This window comes from Sycon ciliatum, chromosome 1, assembly GCF_964019385.1.
Source record: "Sycon ciliatum chromosome 1, ocSycCili1.1, whole genome shotgun sequence".
Classification (NCBI taxonomy): domain Eukaryota; kingdom Metazoa; phylum Porifera; class Calcarea; order Leucosolenida; family Sycettidae; genus Sycon; species Sycon ciliatum.
Window position 1 is genome coordinate 56431461 of NC_088643.1, and position 13714 is coordinate 56445174.

Below are 13714 nucleotides of genomic sequence, written 5' to 3' on the forward strand. Positions count from 1 at the left end.
ACGAGATTGAGAATGATTTCCAATGCATTCATTTTTGAAGTGAAACATTTTGAAATTGTCGACCGAATAATTGTCGACCAAACAAATTCTGCTGAAGTTTCAACTTATGGACCCGGCTCTGTGACTCTTCTTGGCATTTTTTCGAATTTGATGGGACGCTGTTGGTTACACATTGCCACCTGAAGTGGCGTCGTTATATCGTGAAGTATGCCCTCCACTCAGGAGTCCGGCGGGTAAGTAGACGTGTCTGTACGTCCGTTTGTCTGTGTGTTCGTGGAAAGTGTCAGAGACATTCTGGAAGATTGTGCTGTGAGCAGGCCTAACGCCATTAGATATATAGCCCTGGCTTTTCTTATTGTTGTTGCACTGCATAGTCATGTTGCGCTGTATCATGCACGTTAGAAAGTGAACTGAATCACTGTATGCGGACCACAAGTACAGCCAGCGTAGGATGTATTAGTTGACACGAGATGTGCTTTTTCCAACGAATGAGCCAATGTGCTGTGCAATTTGGATATGCACATATATTCCATAATCGCGGTTCAGGTGGTTACTAATATCAGCGGTGTTCTGCTCTGCGTTACGAAACGCGCCGCGAATAATTCCCTGATCACTCTTCGCTTTCCCGTAACCAATAAGAAACCGTTCTGCACTGTGTTCACGCAAAGAAATCAAATGGAATGTGTACTGGGAAGTTCACGTTCCAAATTTGGTAGTTTTTTTCTCTCGGTAAATTGAATGGTACGCACCAGGTCCTTCCGCTTTTTCTTTGCATGTGCCGCAACGTAGAGAACCTCATCTATGCGTAGACATCTGGACCCAAAATACGCGAAGCGGTAGACTCTAAGCCAGACACTTGTTCTCTATGTGATTTCTCAGTTTTCTCTACGTTTCACGCAGAGCAGAACCGCTCTTCTCTAAAATCACTTTCAACGGAGAGAGACAAGACAGACAGACAGAGAGAGAGAGACAGAGCGACAGAGAGAGAGACAGAGCGACAGAGAGAGAGAGACAGACAGACAGACAGACAGAGAGAGACAGACAGAGACAGGAGAGACGGAGAGAGACAGAGACAGAGAGAGAGAGACAGAGACAGAGAGAGAGAGAGAGAGAGACAGAGAGAGAGAGAGAGAGAGAGAGAGAGAGAGAGAGAGAGAGAGAGAGAGAGAGAGAGAGAGAGAGAGAAAGGTTGCTAGTCGAATCAAGCGCTTTGGCCGAGTGGTTGTGGGCTTGCCTGCGAATCACAAGGTCCCGAGTTTGAGACCTGCGCTGGCAGGGAGTGTGTGCTGTGCTAACAAATGTGGTGATGCATCCGTGAACCACTCTACATTCAGTGAACTGTGCCGACGCCCACGGTCAACTGGGTACTCACTACTCGGAGTGAGGGTAACATGGATGCAGCTAACCAGGTTTGTGAGACTTACCACCTCGCCCTCGCCGCTAGGCGCTGCATCTGCCACATTGGTATACCAGGCATGGTGCATTGGTGGTGGCCTGATATAAGCGGAACTCCCTAAGCTGGTTGTGTTCAACACAATTGCATAGCCGGTGGTAACGCGAACGTGTGAATTTTACCTTTAGTCAAATCGAGGTCCCTGCATCAATTCAAGGAAAGCGAACCCATGTTGAATACAACTGGGCATTCTCAAGATATAGCGAGTTGGAGATGATGAGAGGAACATTGCATACTTGCGAGATTGTGCAAGGTCCACGCTGGATCTCTGCACATACACCAAGCGTGCACATTTGGTGAGCGTTGAGCAGTAGATTCAGCTGGCGGCGTACCTTTGCTGCTGGCCTCTAACTACTTCAGTATATCTGGCCTTTCATTTGAAGACGATAAAACCAAGCCCCTTTAAATTGGGGAGTACATTGCAGTTTAGAAATTGTCATGCTATCTTGATCTTGCTGTTTGTTCCTTTTTGTAGTTCATCATCGTCGAAGAGCAGCCACCGATCATCCATCAAGCAGTACGTCTCTCTCTCTCTCTCTCTCTCTCTCTCTCTCTCTCTCTCTCTCTCTCTCTCTCTCTCTCTCTCTCTCTCTCTCTCTCTCTCCTCTCTCTCTCTCTCTCTCTCTCTCTCTCTCTCTCTATCTCTATCTCTCTCTCTATCTCTCTCTCTCTCTCTCTCTCTCTCTCTCTCTCTCTCTCTCTCTCTCTCTCTCTCTCTCTCTCTCTCTCTCTCTCTCTCTTTACTCACTCGTTCACACACACGCAGACACACACACATGCATACATACAGCTCTGCCGACGTGCATTGAGCCGTCTTAGTCAGCATGTAATGCACATAGGATTTTCTTTTCTGCTCAAAATCTGATGCTGTTATCATACTACATGTGTTGCTTCGGTGTATTTACTCTTTGCTCTCATCATGTTGACCCTGTTCAGATCGGATTTTGTCTGCCGTGTCAAATACGGAAATACATTGCCCGATGTTCCTTTTGATCCCAAGTTCCTGGTCTACCCATTCGAACAGAACAGGTGAGCTATATCTTGCTGTACCGTATTGTTGCTGCTGCTGCTGTTGCTGTTGTTGTTAATGTTGTTGTTGTTGTTGTTGTTGTTTGAAATCTTTTATTCTCACGATGGCCTGTGGCCAATAAGAAAATCTTTATTCTCACGATAGCCAGTGTTGTTGTTGTTGTTGTTGTTGTTGTTGTTGTTGTTGTTGTTCTTGTTCTTGTTCTTGTTCTTGTTGTTGTCATGGCTGTTGTCACTGTTGTTCTAGTTGTTCTTGTGGACTTTTGTAACGTTTTTATCATGCCATGCCAGAGGCGGTCATTTTTTTACTGTATGTGGAAGTAGAGCAGATCCAGATATGTTGGAAATTGTGAACATGTGTGTTTTGTGGCTGCAGCAAATTTCATTGTACGCCTGCATATAATTGTTGTAATTGATCTACGTATCTTCGGGTATGCTACTTGTTGCTCTTGGCTTTCTTTTTACGTAGATATGTGCAGTACAAACCAACTACACTGGAACGAGGTCACAAACATGAGCTGCTGACAGAAGTTGATCTGGGTGTACCCATCGACCTGATCGATCCACGAACGTATGCGGCAGACAGCTCCTCCACAAGTGAGTCTTCTAAAGGTTCATTCAACCCTCGTGTATTCCATGTGCTGTACTCAATCTCAGCTCGAGAACAGATCATTATTTCGTCTTGTTTTGGACTCGCTTCTTTGACAAGTCAATGAAGCTTTCATGTTTTGGCAGCAGGTCTAGTTTTCTTGCCAGCAACCATGCTGTATTTTGCGGAGTATTCTGTTTCATTTACTAGTAGATCTTACATGTGTGTTCACGTCCGTTGCTGTAAGGGAGATCAGCGGGTGCACGACTTAGCGAAGGCACTCTTGCGATGGGTACCGTACATACATATACGTGATGCATAGTAGGCGACGAGCACTATTTGAAACAGTGCTAAATATCTGGGGGTAGAGCTCTCTAACGCATCACTCAGAATGGTCGATTGCAACTGCGAGTTTTAATTATGCTGACTGCTGATCGCTGAGCATAACACTCGGAGATGCAACCGCCCATTCTGACTTCTGTGGTATACATCATGCATGTGCATGTGCATGATACCTGCCGGCATGTGGAAGAAGACTACTGGCAGCTATCCTATCTCGTACTGACGTAGGACACTAGTGCAGCTGTGCCCCGGTGTAATGTTTCCCTTGCTGCTGTTATGCCAGCAGTGCTTCATTGTCATTTCTGCTGTGCTTGTCGTGCTTTATGCTGCAGCTGAGCTGCACCCTGTTGATGAGATGCTGCTGGAGGATGAAGTCTCACAGCCTGCTAATGATAAACGGTTGGTAGTATGATGTTCACGGACATTTGGTAAATTTCGGAAGTTGTACAGTCTGTCCGGTGTCCACAGGGGGTTAACAATGTGCAGCCTATGATTACTTCTTTCTGCGTTTCTTTCACCGATGTGATGTGTTTTACAGCGCACGTCAGCACAACAAGCATGTTTCTTGGCTGAGGAAAACCGAGTACATCTCCTCCGAGTACAACCGCTTCCAGACCTCCAGTGAGAGCCTGGAGAATAAGTAAGTTGTGCACACACACACACATCGCATAGGGTATAACTGCTGTTGCTGCTGCTGCTGCTGCTATTGTTCTTGTGGTCGTCATCCATCACCTTTGGCACTGCTGTTGGTTGCATTTTGTTGTATGTTTGTTGTAATGTACTATATGGACTTGGTCTTGTCTTTTTGTCGTGCACAACGTTTCCTTTCGAAATTCGGATCTTGCTGTTCCCTCCAGGGTTGGATATAGCGTAAAGAAGAAGCTCCAGGGAGAGGACGTGTACAAGGTACTAACCTTCTGGTGTACAGGTTTTTTTATTATTTTATTACTTCGCTAGTGTTTCCCTTTGCAATGGCGTATTGAGAATTGTGAGGATGGCACTGCTTGCGTTTGCACTATGCTTTCAGTAGATTCTTGTGCCAGCCGATAACAATTGCGTTAAAAAAATTAAAAAAACCGGTTGGTATTCTTTTTATCATCACACGAAGCACAGAAGCGATAATTATAGTTTCGACTAGGCCTTTCGTACCATTGCTTTTCAAGTAGAATACAGTGAGGCGGACTCGGCGATACTCCGTCACCTTACATCGTCACCGGCCTGCCTAAGTGCAGTCTGCAAACATGGCGGCACTCATTCTCACTTCACTATTCAAGCGCGTGCGCGCAACTAATCTCACCTTGCTGTGCTGGAGGCAGCGTACATTGCCAAGCTGAAGCCTGAGCTGTGTGTGCAAAGGAAATATGTGCGAAAGTTGTCACTGTTTTGACATTGTAGTGCCGTGGTCCCCACTGTTGTTTGATACTACTTGAAGTAGTAAATTACTAGTAATATTCACTGTTTCACTGTGTAGTTGGCGCCACTAGCGCTACCTTTCAAAGTGCTATTTGGTCCAAATATGCAGTTGGCGTCACTAGCGCGCTATCGTCGGTTTTATGGACTTGCTTGCTTCCTTGTTAATCACCATTGTATTTGACTTGAAAAGTGATGGTACGAAAGGCCTACAGTCGTACAAGTAGTCGAAACTATATGGCTTCTGTGCTTCGTGTGCTTGATTTGCTTTCCTCCAACCGAGAATCTATTCTTTTTATGAACTTGATCGTGTGCTGTTGTTTTAATGCAGGATCGGAAAAGTCAGATTGCTGCCATCGAGAAAACATTCACGGATGCCCAGAGACCGGTGAGCTTGTGCTTGCTTATTTACCTTTTCCAGTTGGTGGTGGAAGTTAGTTGTGACTGGAGGTAGAGGGAATGGTCAGTCTGAGCCTGTTCCGGATATGCTATGTATCTCTTTTTCTCCCTATCTCTCTCTCTCTTTCTCTCTCTCTCTCTCTCTCTCTCTCTCTCTCTCTCTCTCTCTCTTTCTTTCTCTCTCTTACACCATCTACTTCCTGTCATGTAACTTTCATTCGTCCACAGATCACGAAGCATCATTCTAAACCGAATGTCACAGCAAAGGAAATCCTTCCCGTCTTCCCAGACTTCCAGGTAGGCATGGGTATGAAACTCAATTCAACCATCATGTACAGTGTTGTGCAGTGCTGCTCAATGACGTCTGATTATGCCAGTGAACTCCACTCTGGGCGCTTTGCAGCCCTAGACCTGTGAACACTTGACTGTACACTGTTACAGGGGCGCAAACTTGACATTCCCATTGGTATTCTGTGTAGTGCTCTGTCCTACTAGTAGTCTTTCACACTGGGGATATTTATTGCCAAAGGTCCTACTTCCCGGAAAGATGCATCCATCTATCTTACTACCCTGTCTTGGTGTCGGATTTCTATGGTCTGTCTTGTCTGCACTACTATCAATGCTGCATATCCTTACAGACGAGTCTTGTCTGCATTCCTACCAATGCTGCATATCCTTACAGACGAGTCTTGTCTGCACTACTATCAATGCTGCATATCCTTACAGACGAGCACCTGCTGGCCCAGTGCTCGCATATACCACACTGGCTTTTGCTAGTGCCTCTGCTGCTGCTGCCACTGCTGCTGCTTCTACTGCTACTGCTGCTGCTACTGCTGCTGCTGCTACTGCTGCTGCTGCTGCTGCTGCTAGGTGGCCTTCGGCTCTGCAATAGCACCTTTTAGGAACGTAACCTCTCTGACTGCGCTAATTTGCTCTCGTTCTTTTATAGCAGTGCCTTCTTGACTTCACTGGGTCATCCTTTCTGCAGAAGACATGCATGGCTGGGATGTTAATCAGTTCTGTCCCCTGTAGCATGGGCCAGTCGTTCTCCTCTTGCACAACTAAGTACTACAACAAATGTAGTAGAGTTTTTGTTTTTGTTTCGTTGATAAGATCAAGTGCCGGCTTGTCGTCGTGGTCACCAACTTACTGGTGATACTCCGCTTCGTCTGTTGCTATGCCATTGTTGTGTTTGTTTTGTGTACTGTCACTTGCATCTTTAGCTATGGCAGCATCCGTTTGCCCAAGTCAGTTTCGACAACGATCCGTCGCCGTCTGGAAAAACAACGACTGAAGAAGTGGAGAGCATGGCCCAGGCTATGCTCAGGTAAGGACATACGCTATAGTCAGTAGGGGCATACTGTAAAGTTACAAGACAAGTGTCTTCAGGGTGTTCTGCTAAACCTTCTCCCCACAATGGCTTTCAAGCACTTTCCACACACTGGGTGTATCCTTTTTTTAATAGACTTCTTTGATGGATTTCTACGCACTCCGCTTGGGTGGGAAAGCGGTCTTAGGTCCAATCAGGCAATATCAGCCACATCAAGAGTCCTTAACCAAGCGATACTAATTGGAATGCTTTCCAGGACTCGTGTGGGTGTTGTGTGACTTCAGTATTGGCCTGCACATGTCAGACTCAGATGTCCATGATTCTAGTGTTGGCTTCCACCTCTCCACACTCCGTGATTGCTCTCTTTCTTCGCACTTCGGATGCTTGTTGACGCCGTGTGCCTTGGCGGTGTGTGGATCAGCTTTATGGTCGTGCTACATTCATATGACATATTGTTTTGTCACTTTCAGGTGTTTTGAGTAGAGGATTCTTGTGCTTGAGAACTGCATCTCGCACCAGAACTTCTGTCCGTGTTTGCAAGGATGTACATGTAATCGTGTAACCACGTTGCCCCTGGTGAATTGCATGCGCCACTAGGATGTGGACGACTGTCATCTCTCTCTTGCTGTTCTCACTGTAATGGATGGTTCTGACTCCTGAAGTGAGTGTACTGTCACACTTCTTACCATACTTTGTCTGCCCCTTGGCGTGTGTGTGTGTGCGCATGCACACGCATGTGTGTGTGTGTGTGTGTGTGTGTGTGTGTGTGTGTGTGCGCGCGCATGTTTGTGCATGTGTGTGTATGTATGTGTGTTTGTGTACGTGTACATTAACCATAACAGGGGTATGGTTGACGAGAGTGGCAACCAGTTTGTTGCTTACTTCTTGCCGTCTACTGAGACGAAGAAGCGCCGTCGCGAGGAAGGCGATGACTTCCCCACAGGCTCTTTGTAAGTGGTGCTTGTGAGCGTGTAGTTGAGTGTTTACACATGTGTCCATTTGCGCGTGCATTTGTATGCTTTCGAGTGTGCACATATGTGCAATAGAAAACCCCTGCCCTCCTTTGGCTAGAACCATACATGCATACAGCACAGGTGTAGTGACCTGATGCAAACTTTAATATTGGCAACATGACCCTTCACCAACCAAAAAAACGTTCTTATCTTTTCAATGATTTATCAATCATCCTAACAGGTGTACTGAGCTGAAATAAAATGAAGCGTTAAATCGTCTTGATAAAGAGCCACACACAAAAGTGACCTCAACTCATTAGGGTATACATACCGTAGAACCCCGCGGATAAGCCCATGGGCTTATCTCTTTCACAAGGACATTTCGGTGAGCTTATACAAGAACATGGGCTTATATGCGGGCATGGGCACCAAAATTGTGCTATTGAAAAGTACCAAGGAAGTGAGAGGCTGTGCAAACAAAAACAACCGATGATTGTGTTGAAATGTACAAAAAAAAACACAAAAAACCTTCATGTACTACGTACGTGGTACGACCAAGAATCTGAAATTTATGGACTCTTGGTACGACTTAGGCCCATGCCATGGGCTTGTACGACGAAGCTTTGTGATGTTCGAACTTCCCTGGGCTTATGTGCGAGCATGGGCTTATCCGCGGGATTCTACGCTAGGGTAACGCGGGTTTGTCAATTTAGACAGTTGATAAAGACAGCTAGTAAAGATACCTTTTTAGGATAATCCGAGTTGTGGTCGCTTGTGTGTGTGTGTGTGCATCTTTATCAGATGGTGTTAATACATTAAGGGTATCGAACTCGGATTGATGGCTGATAAACAGTGCTGGAAGGAATGTTCGGACATTCGATTATTCTAGAATGTTTTTGAAGGAAAGAACATTCGAACGAGAGAAAACACTTGCGAACGTTCGAATGTTGACTTGCATTCGAGCGTACGATGCATATTTGATGGATTCACATGCACTGTCTGTAGTCTTTGCAGAGTTTGCGTGAGGTGTGTGCAAGTTAAATTGTAAAGAGTGTGAGAGTTCAGAGCATCTGCCAGAGTGCACTCGCACAAGGTGCATGCAACGTCCAAACACTAACAGCCTTAGCATTCTTTCCCGAACAGCTGAAGAAGTAGAAGTTTCTCCCGCCTTTTGATTCTTTTACATGAATCATAGAGTTTGCGCACTTCAAACATGGGAGAACGTAAGAGCATGCGTTTGTTCGCTTGGTGAACATTCGCTTGAAGAAAATGACATTCGTCCCAGCACTGCTGGAAAGGCCTGTAATAAAAAATTTGAAACCCCGGGTTTGCTTCGGTTTTTATTGAGCGTGTCTTCATGATCACTACATACCGGTACCTGTGCAAAAATAAAAGATCAGAGATAATGTTTTGGTCAGCTTTCAGATTCGGGTTACTAGTGCATGTGTGTGGGCTTTTCAAAGGAGCATCACGTACTAATGTACAATTCATAGACTAGTGGCTGCCAACACACTCGTAGTCCGTCCACTTGCCAGTTCACACTGATCTACACACTCACAGTATCCACAGCCACGTCATTGAAATACAGTCAAACCTCGTTAGGACGAACACTGATAAGGCGAACTTTCCATTAGTACGAACTAAGGCCAATCCTATGGTTGGCCAGGCATCAATTCAAGTCAAAATTATTCGTACGACGAACTTCTGTACAGCGAACTTTCGCGAAGACGAACTATTTTCAAGTGTGATTTGAACAAAGTCAGTGTGGTCATGTACATGTAGTACGAACTTTCGGTCCACGAGCGTGCGCGTGCGCTGGCTGCTTTTTTTCTTCTTCTTTTTTTCAATAGTCGAGGTCATATTGTACGTACAGTGCAAATTGCTTTCAAGCGTGTTTTGAACAAATCAATCAGTGCGTTGTACGAACTTTCGACACAGTCGTGATTCATTGCACTTTGTCATTGTACTTACCTGTTTCTGGCTTATGCTAAGAATGACATGCTTCCCATGTACACGTTTACCACAGCATGCACCTTCACGTAAATACAATCCATCTGATATGCATATCGATTTTTTGTCAGATCTGGATAAGAACTCCCGATAAGACAAACAAATTTGTTCAGTCCCTTGAAGTTTGTCCTAACGAGGTTTGACTGTAAACCAAAAATTGAATAGAAATCTCATACCGTATATTCTCTATTATAAGCACAGGTCTCCATTACTAGCACAGTCTCTAATACTAGCACACTGTGAGCACCTTTCGAAACATTATAAGCACAGTCTCTATTATTAGCACGGTCTTGGTGGAAATCAATGCTGCATGCATGATATCCAGCATGTATTTCTTCTTGCTCTCTATGGATGTATTGGTTGACAAAATATAAGCATGGTCTCCAATATAAGCGCGTTCTCCAATATAAGCACGGGGTAGAGGGGTGTTTGAAAAAAATAAGCACAGCGCTTATAATAGAGAATATACGGTAGATTAAAGCTATGAATAGAATGAAGGCCACAGATATCACCGTGCAACATACAACTTCTTAGATATGTACGTGTAGGTATAAACAGTATTTTTCAGAGTCGATTCTCTCGTTCCGATCATCAGTGGAGAATTCCGGCGCTAGGGATCACAAGCAAATGAAACTAAGATTAAGCAGTAGAAACGTGCTAGAAATGGCAAGTAAATCTTGCTGCAAGTGCCATACCAACTACAAGAAAGATGATGCGAATGGTGGCAAACTTACATTCTGTCACAACAAAGTGAGTAGGAACTGGAAAAGTGTCAACTTACGAATATAGCCTAAGTGCAACAACGTGCTCTTTCTGCTACACGCAAAACAGGCGTATGTACAAGTATGCAAACCGCCTCAAGGACTTTCAACTGCTGGACGTAACGGGCACGGCACAGTATGGAGAAATGAGAATCATCATACACACTGAGGCAATCAGGACGAGATAACACATGGAGATACACAGCTGGCTTCTTTCTCGCAATCCACTCATCTGCCTTTTCCTGCTCCTTCCCACCGGCCTCTTCGTCGTCAAGGTTATCCTCGTATTCACTGTGCTGTTCTTCGTCAAGATCATCCTTGTTTTCGTCTTTTGACTAACACATAGTATACTCGAGTACATCTATATAAAGGGAAATAATTCCCCTTGCTGTCCGTAGCTAACTCAGCGGGCATGGACTCCAGTGGGCGCTGGAAGGCCAGGCAGTTGTCAGGCGGAACAACAACTGGCGCTCATGGGTTCGCCAAAACGCGAGCTCCTTGGCGTAAGCTGGCCGTGACTTTGGGACTTTGGGGCTGATTTGGGGTCAGTCAAGCCCAACGTGGAAAACACCTTGCTGTGCAGCTTCACCGGCTGATTTTAACTTAGTTTATATAATACGGTGGACTACAACGGCGCCACCCTTTTGGAGTTCTTCTCCCCTGACATCCAGGCCTGATAGTCACTCGACAAAGCCAACACAATTCGCGATATCCAAACTAGTCCCAGACCCGATGTACTGTAGAGTAGTGCAGTACTACACATCCGCTCCTTGAAATCTCACCCAGAGTGCATACGTTGGCGCCCTCTACTTGCACGCCCAGGACACCCTGGAACTGGCACGAACGTGGCTGGTCGTACACATGTACAAATACAATGATGTGATCGGAACTGGTCCAGGGCTGCAGGGCGCGAGCCTTGCACTTTGAGTTGGATTTCACCGAGCGCAACTGTAGTAGTTCCCGCATAGGGTGTGCACTTGGCATTCATGTCCAGGTGTTTCCTCTTCTAATACCCCCCCCCCCCCCCTGCCTTCCTGTATTGCTATCTCGTGTGCCATGTAGACACGAGTACGAAATGCAGCGTGAATACAACTGGAAGATCCGCACGAAATCGACGCATGCATCTGAGGTGAGTTTTCATTTCAACGCACCGGATCTGCTGACAGATACACGTAGTGTGTAGCTTGTATAATCTGATCTACTGTACGTTATGTACAGTACATGTTTGCCGATATTGATTTGCCTCGCACACCTCTGCCGTATGTTGTTTGCAAACAGGCAGGTCTTCAGGGATTTTCAGATTCTTGCAGTGGTTGTGACTTGTTCTATTTTTGTGTCTGTATGTGTGTGTGTGTGTGTGTGTGCGTGCGCATGTCCGTCTGTGTGTCTGCCTGTCTGTCCATGCATGTGTCTGTGTATGCATGTGTCACATTGTGTCTGCATGTGTGTGTGTGTCTGTCTGTGTCTGTGTGCCGTGCTGCTGGGCGTGCACAGGAGATCTACTTCTTCACCATGCGTCCTGGTGAAGGTGTTTTCTACAACGAACTTGCAACTCGGTAAGCTTCTACTGCAAGTCGGTGCTGCATCAGCTTTAATATTGTGAAATTCTGCTTCACAGTGCGCTGTATGGCAGTTGAAAATATCCATTTATGCCATCAGGGCATGCGCTAAGGATTAAAATATGCTCTGACACAATGTCCTGCCAGTTGCAAAAATGGCCGGACATGTCCGGACATGCAACTTTCACATCAAATCACACAATGTTCAGTGTAGAATTAATACCATCGAAATGTTATCACGACGATGCATTTCAGAAGCAGCATGATCTTTGAAGGCTGACGTTTTCAGGTTCCTTGAGCCAACGACGAAGGAGTCAGAAAAATTCTTGCTGCTGCGAATTTTATCAGCAAAACGGGAACACATCTTACACTTCAAATTTTCGACAACGCTACGATCTGAGGGACTGCGCTCATAGCTCAGCCAAACCTCTGTTAGTTGAAAGCTCCCTATCATACTCGGCGACCCACTTGTCACAAGTGGTCGTCTTGACCCTCTGGGCTTCTTTCCAAGAGGAGCACCCGCATCAGCGGTGCTTGGCTTTCTCTTGCCAGACGACATCACTAATGACTATGAGACAAAGGATTGAAGTGCCTTTTCTTTTTTGTACTTTGCAAAAAGGTGCGCGGACACTTTGTCCGGATATGTACAAAACATCCGGAAACTGACCGTAAACGGTCGGAAATTGTCCGATGTCCGACCGTTATTTCGCGCCCTGTGCCATACAATGCCAAACTGTTCTATTTTATCGTACACTGTTCAATAACCGATCCAGGGAAAACCTTTTTTTGTTCACCAAGCTCACATTTGTATTTGCTATGGTTGCCGCTGCTGCGGCTGCCATTGCTGCTGCTACTTTGTTGTGTGCAGTGTTCGTCTAAGCAAGCGGCGAGCTGTAGGTTCCACTGCACCGCGTAGACCAGCGTCCACTAAACTCACCGTCAAGCAGCGCAATTTCGAGGAGACGGAACTGGCAAGCCAGGTAACTAGTGAAATTGGTAGTGATCGTCATTAATTTTGTTTGTCTTCTGGCCGCTGAGGCGAGTGGTCTTGGTCCTGGTGGGCTACGATACTCCATCAGATATTCCCTATTAAACCCACTAATTTTCAACCGGACCATCTCCCTTTCTTTGGAGCTGGATGAAATTGTTCACCGACAACGTTTCTGCTTTTAGTAGCCTTTTGCAGTATTTGGTGACACACATACACACACACGCACACGCACACACGCGCACGCACACATACACACACACATACACACCTACACACACACACACACATACACACACACACACATACACACACACACACATACACATACACACACACACACACACACACACACACACACACACACACACACAAATATGGATGGTCTATTCTCTTGCGTTGTGTGCTCTTTTAGGGAAATCGGCTCATGCAATTGGAGCCTGTTGTTGCCGAGGAAGATGATGAAGAAGAGGAAGAAGAAGGAGAACAGGAGGAGGAGGAGGAACAGGCAGGCGATAATGATGACGATGGTGATGATGATGACGACGATGATGATGATAGTCCTGCCTCGGATTGATTTAGACGATTGCTTTCTGATGCTGTTAGTTTTGTTTGAGGCCGTTGTCACTCATCCTACAGTTTGTACTTTCAACGATGCCTTTTTGATCATATCACAATGTTTGTCCACATTTGTTTGATATAGCACTGGACATAATCATGCTTGTGTGCGAGAAAGAGAGGAGAGCTAAAGAGAGGAATTGCTAAATGTGTCATTGAAGCTATGTGTGGGCTATGTGGGGGATGGCCCTGTGTACAACTCTGGCCTAAACCTGTTAAACCTGTTGCACTTTCTTTATTCACTAGCCATCCCAAACCCTAACCACCATCCCC

The 13714-nt window shown here is 45.7% G+C and overlaps 1 protein-coding gene across 1 annotated transcript; it reads left to right on the forward strand.

The window, feature by feature from the left end:
• Positions 1 to 49: 49 nt before the first annotated feature.
• Positions 50 to 13594, forward strand: LOC135804471 (RNA polymerase II-associated factor 1 homolog). The gene is made up of 15 exons (XM_065318353.1): positions 50 to 233; positions 1929 to 1970; positions 2390 to 2482; positions 2952 to 3079; positions 3746 to 3812; positions 3952 to 4053; positions 4271 to 4319; positions 5155 to 5211; positions 5451 to 5519; positions 6446 to 6549; positions 7395 to 7502; positions 11339 to 11405; positions 11771 to 11832; positions 12704 to 12815; positions 13239 to 13594. Exons 1-15 carry the CDS (start codon positions 208 to 210, stop codon positions 13398 to 13400), a joined length of 1248 nt encoding a protein of 415 aa, XP_065174425.1. The 5' UTR covers positions 50 to 207; the 3' UTR covers positions 13401 to 13594.
• The last annotated feature ends 120 nt before the right edge of the window (positions 13595 to 13714 follow it).

Bases quoted from the DNA above. Each gene is read 5' to 3' on its own strand.
- LOC135804471 (XM_065318353.1), top strand. From the start codon at position 208: ATGCCCTCCACTCAGGAGTCCGGCGG. The intron at 3,080-3,745 runs GTGAGTCTTCTA...TTTATGCTGCAG, and splicing joins GGCAGACAGCTCCTCCACAA to CTGAGCTGCACCCTGTTGAT. The intron at 4,054-4,270 runs GTAAGTTGTGCA...TGTTCCCTCCAG, and splicing joins AGTGAGAGCCTGGAGAATAA to GGTTGGATATAGCGTAAAGA.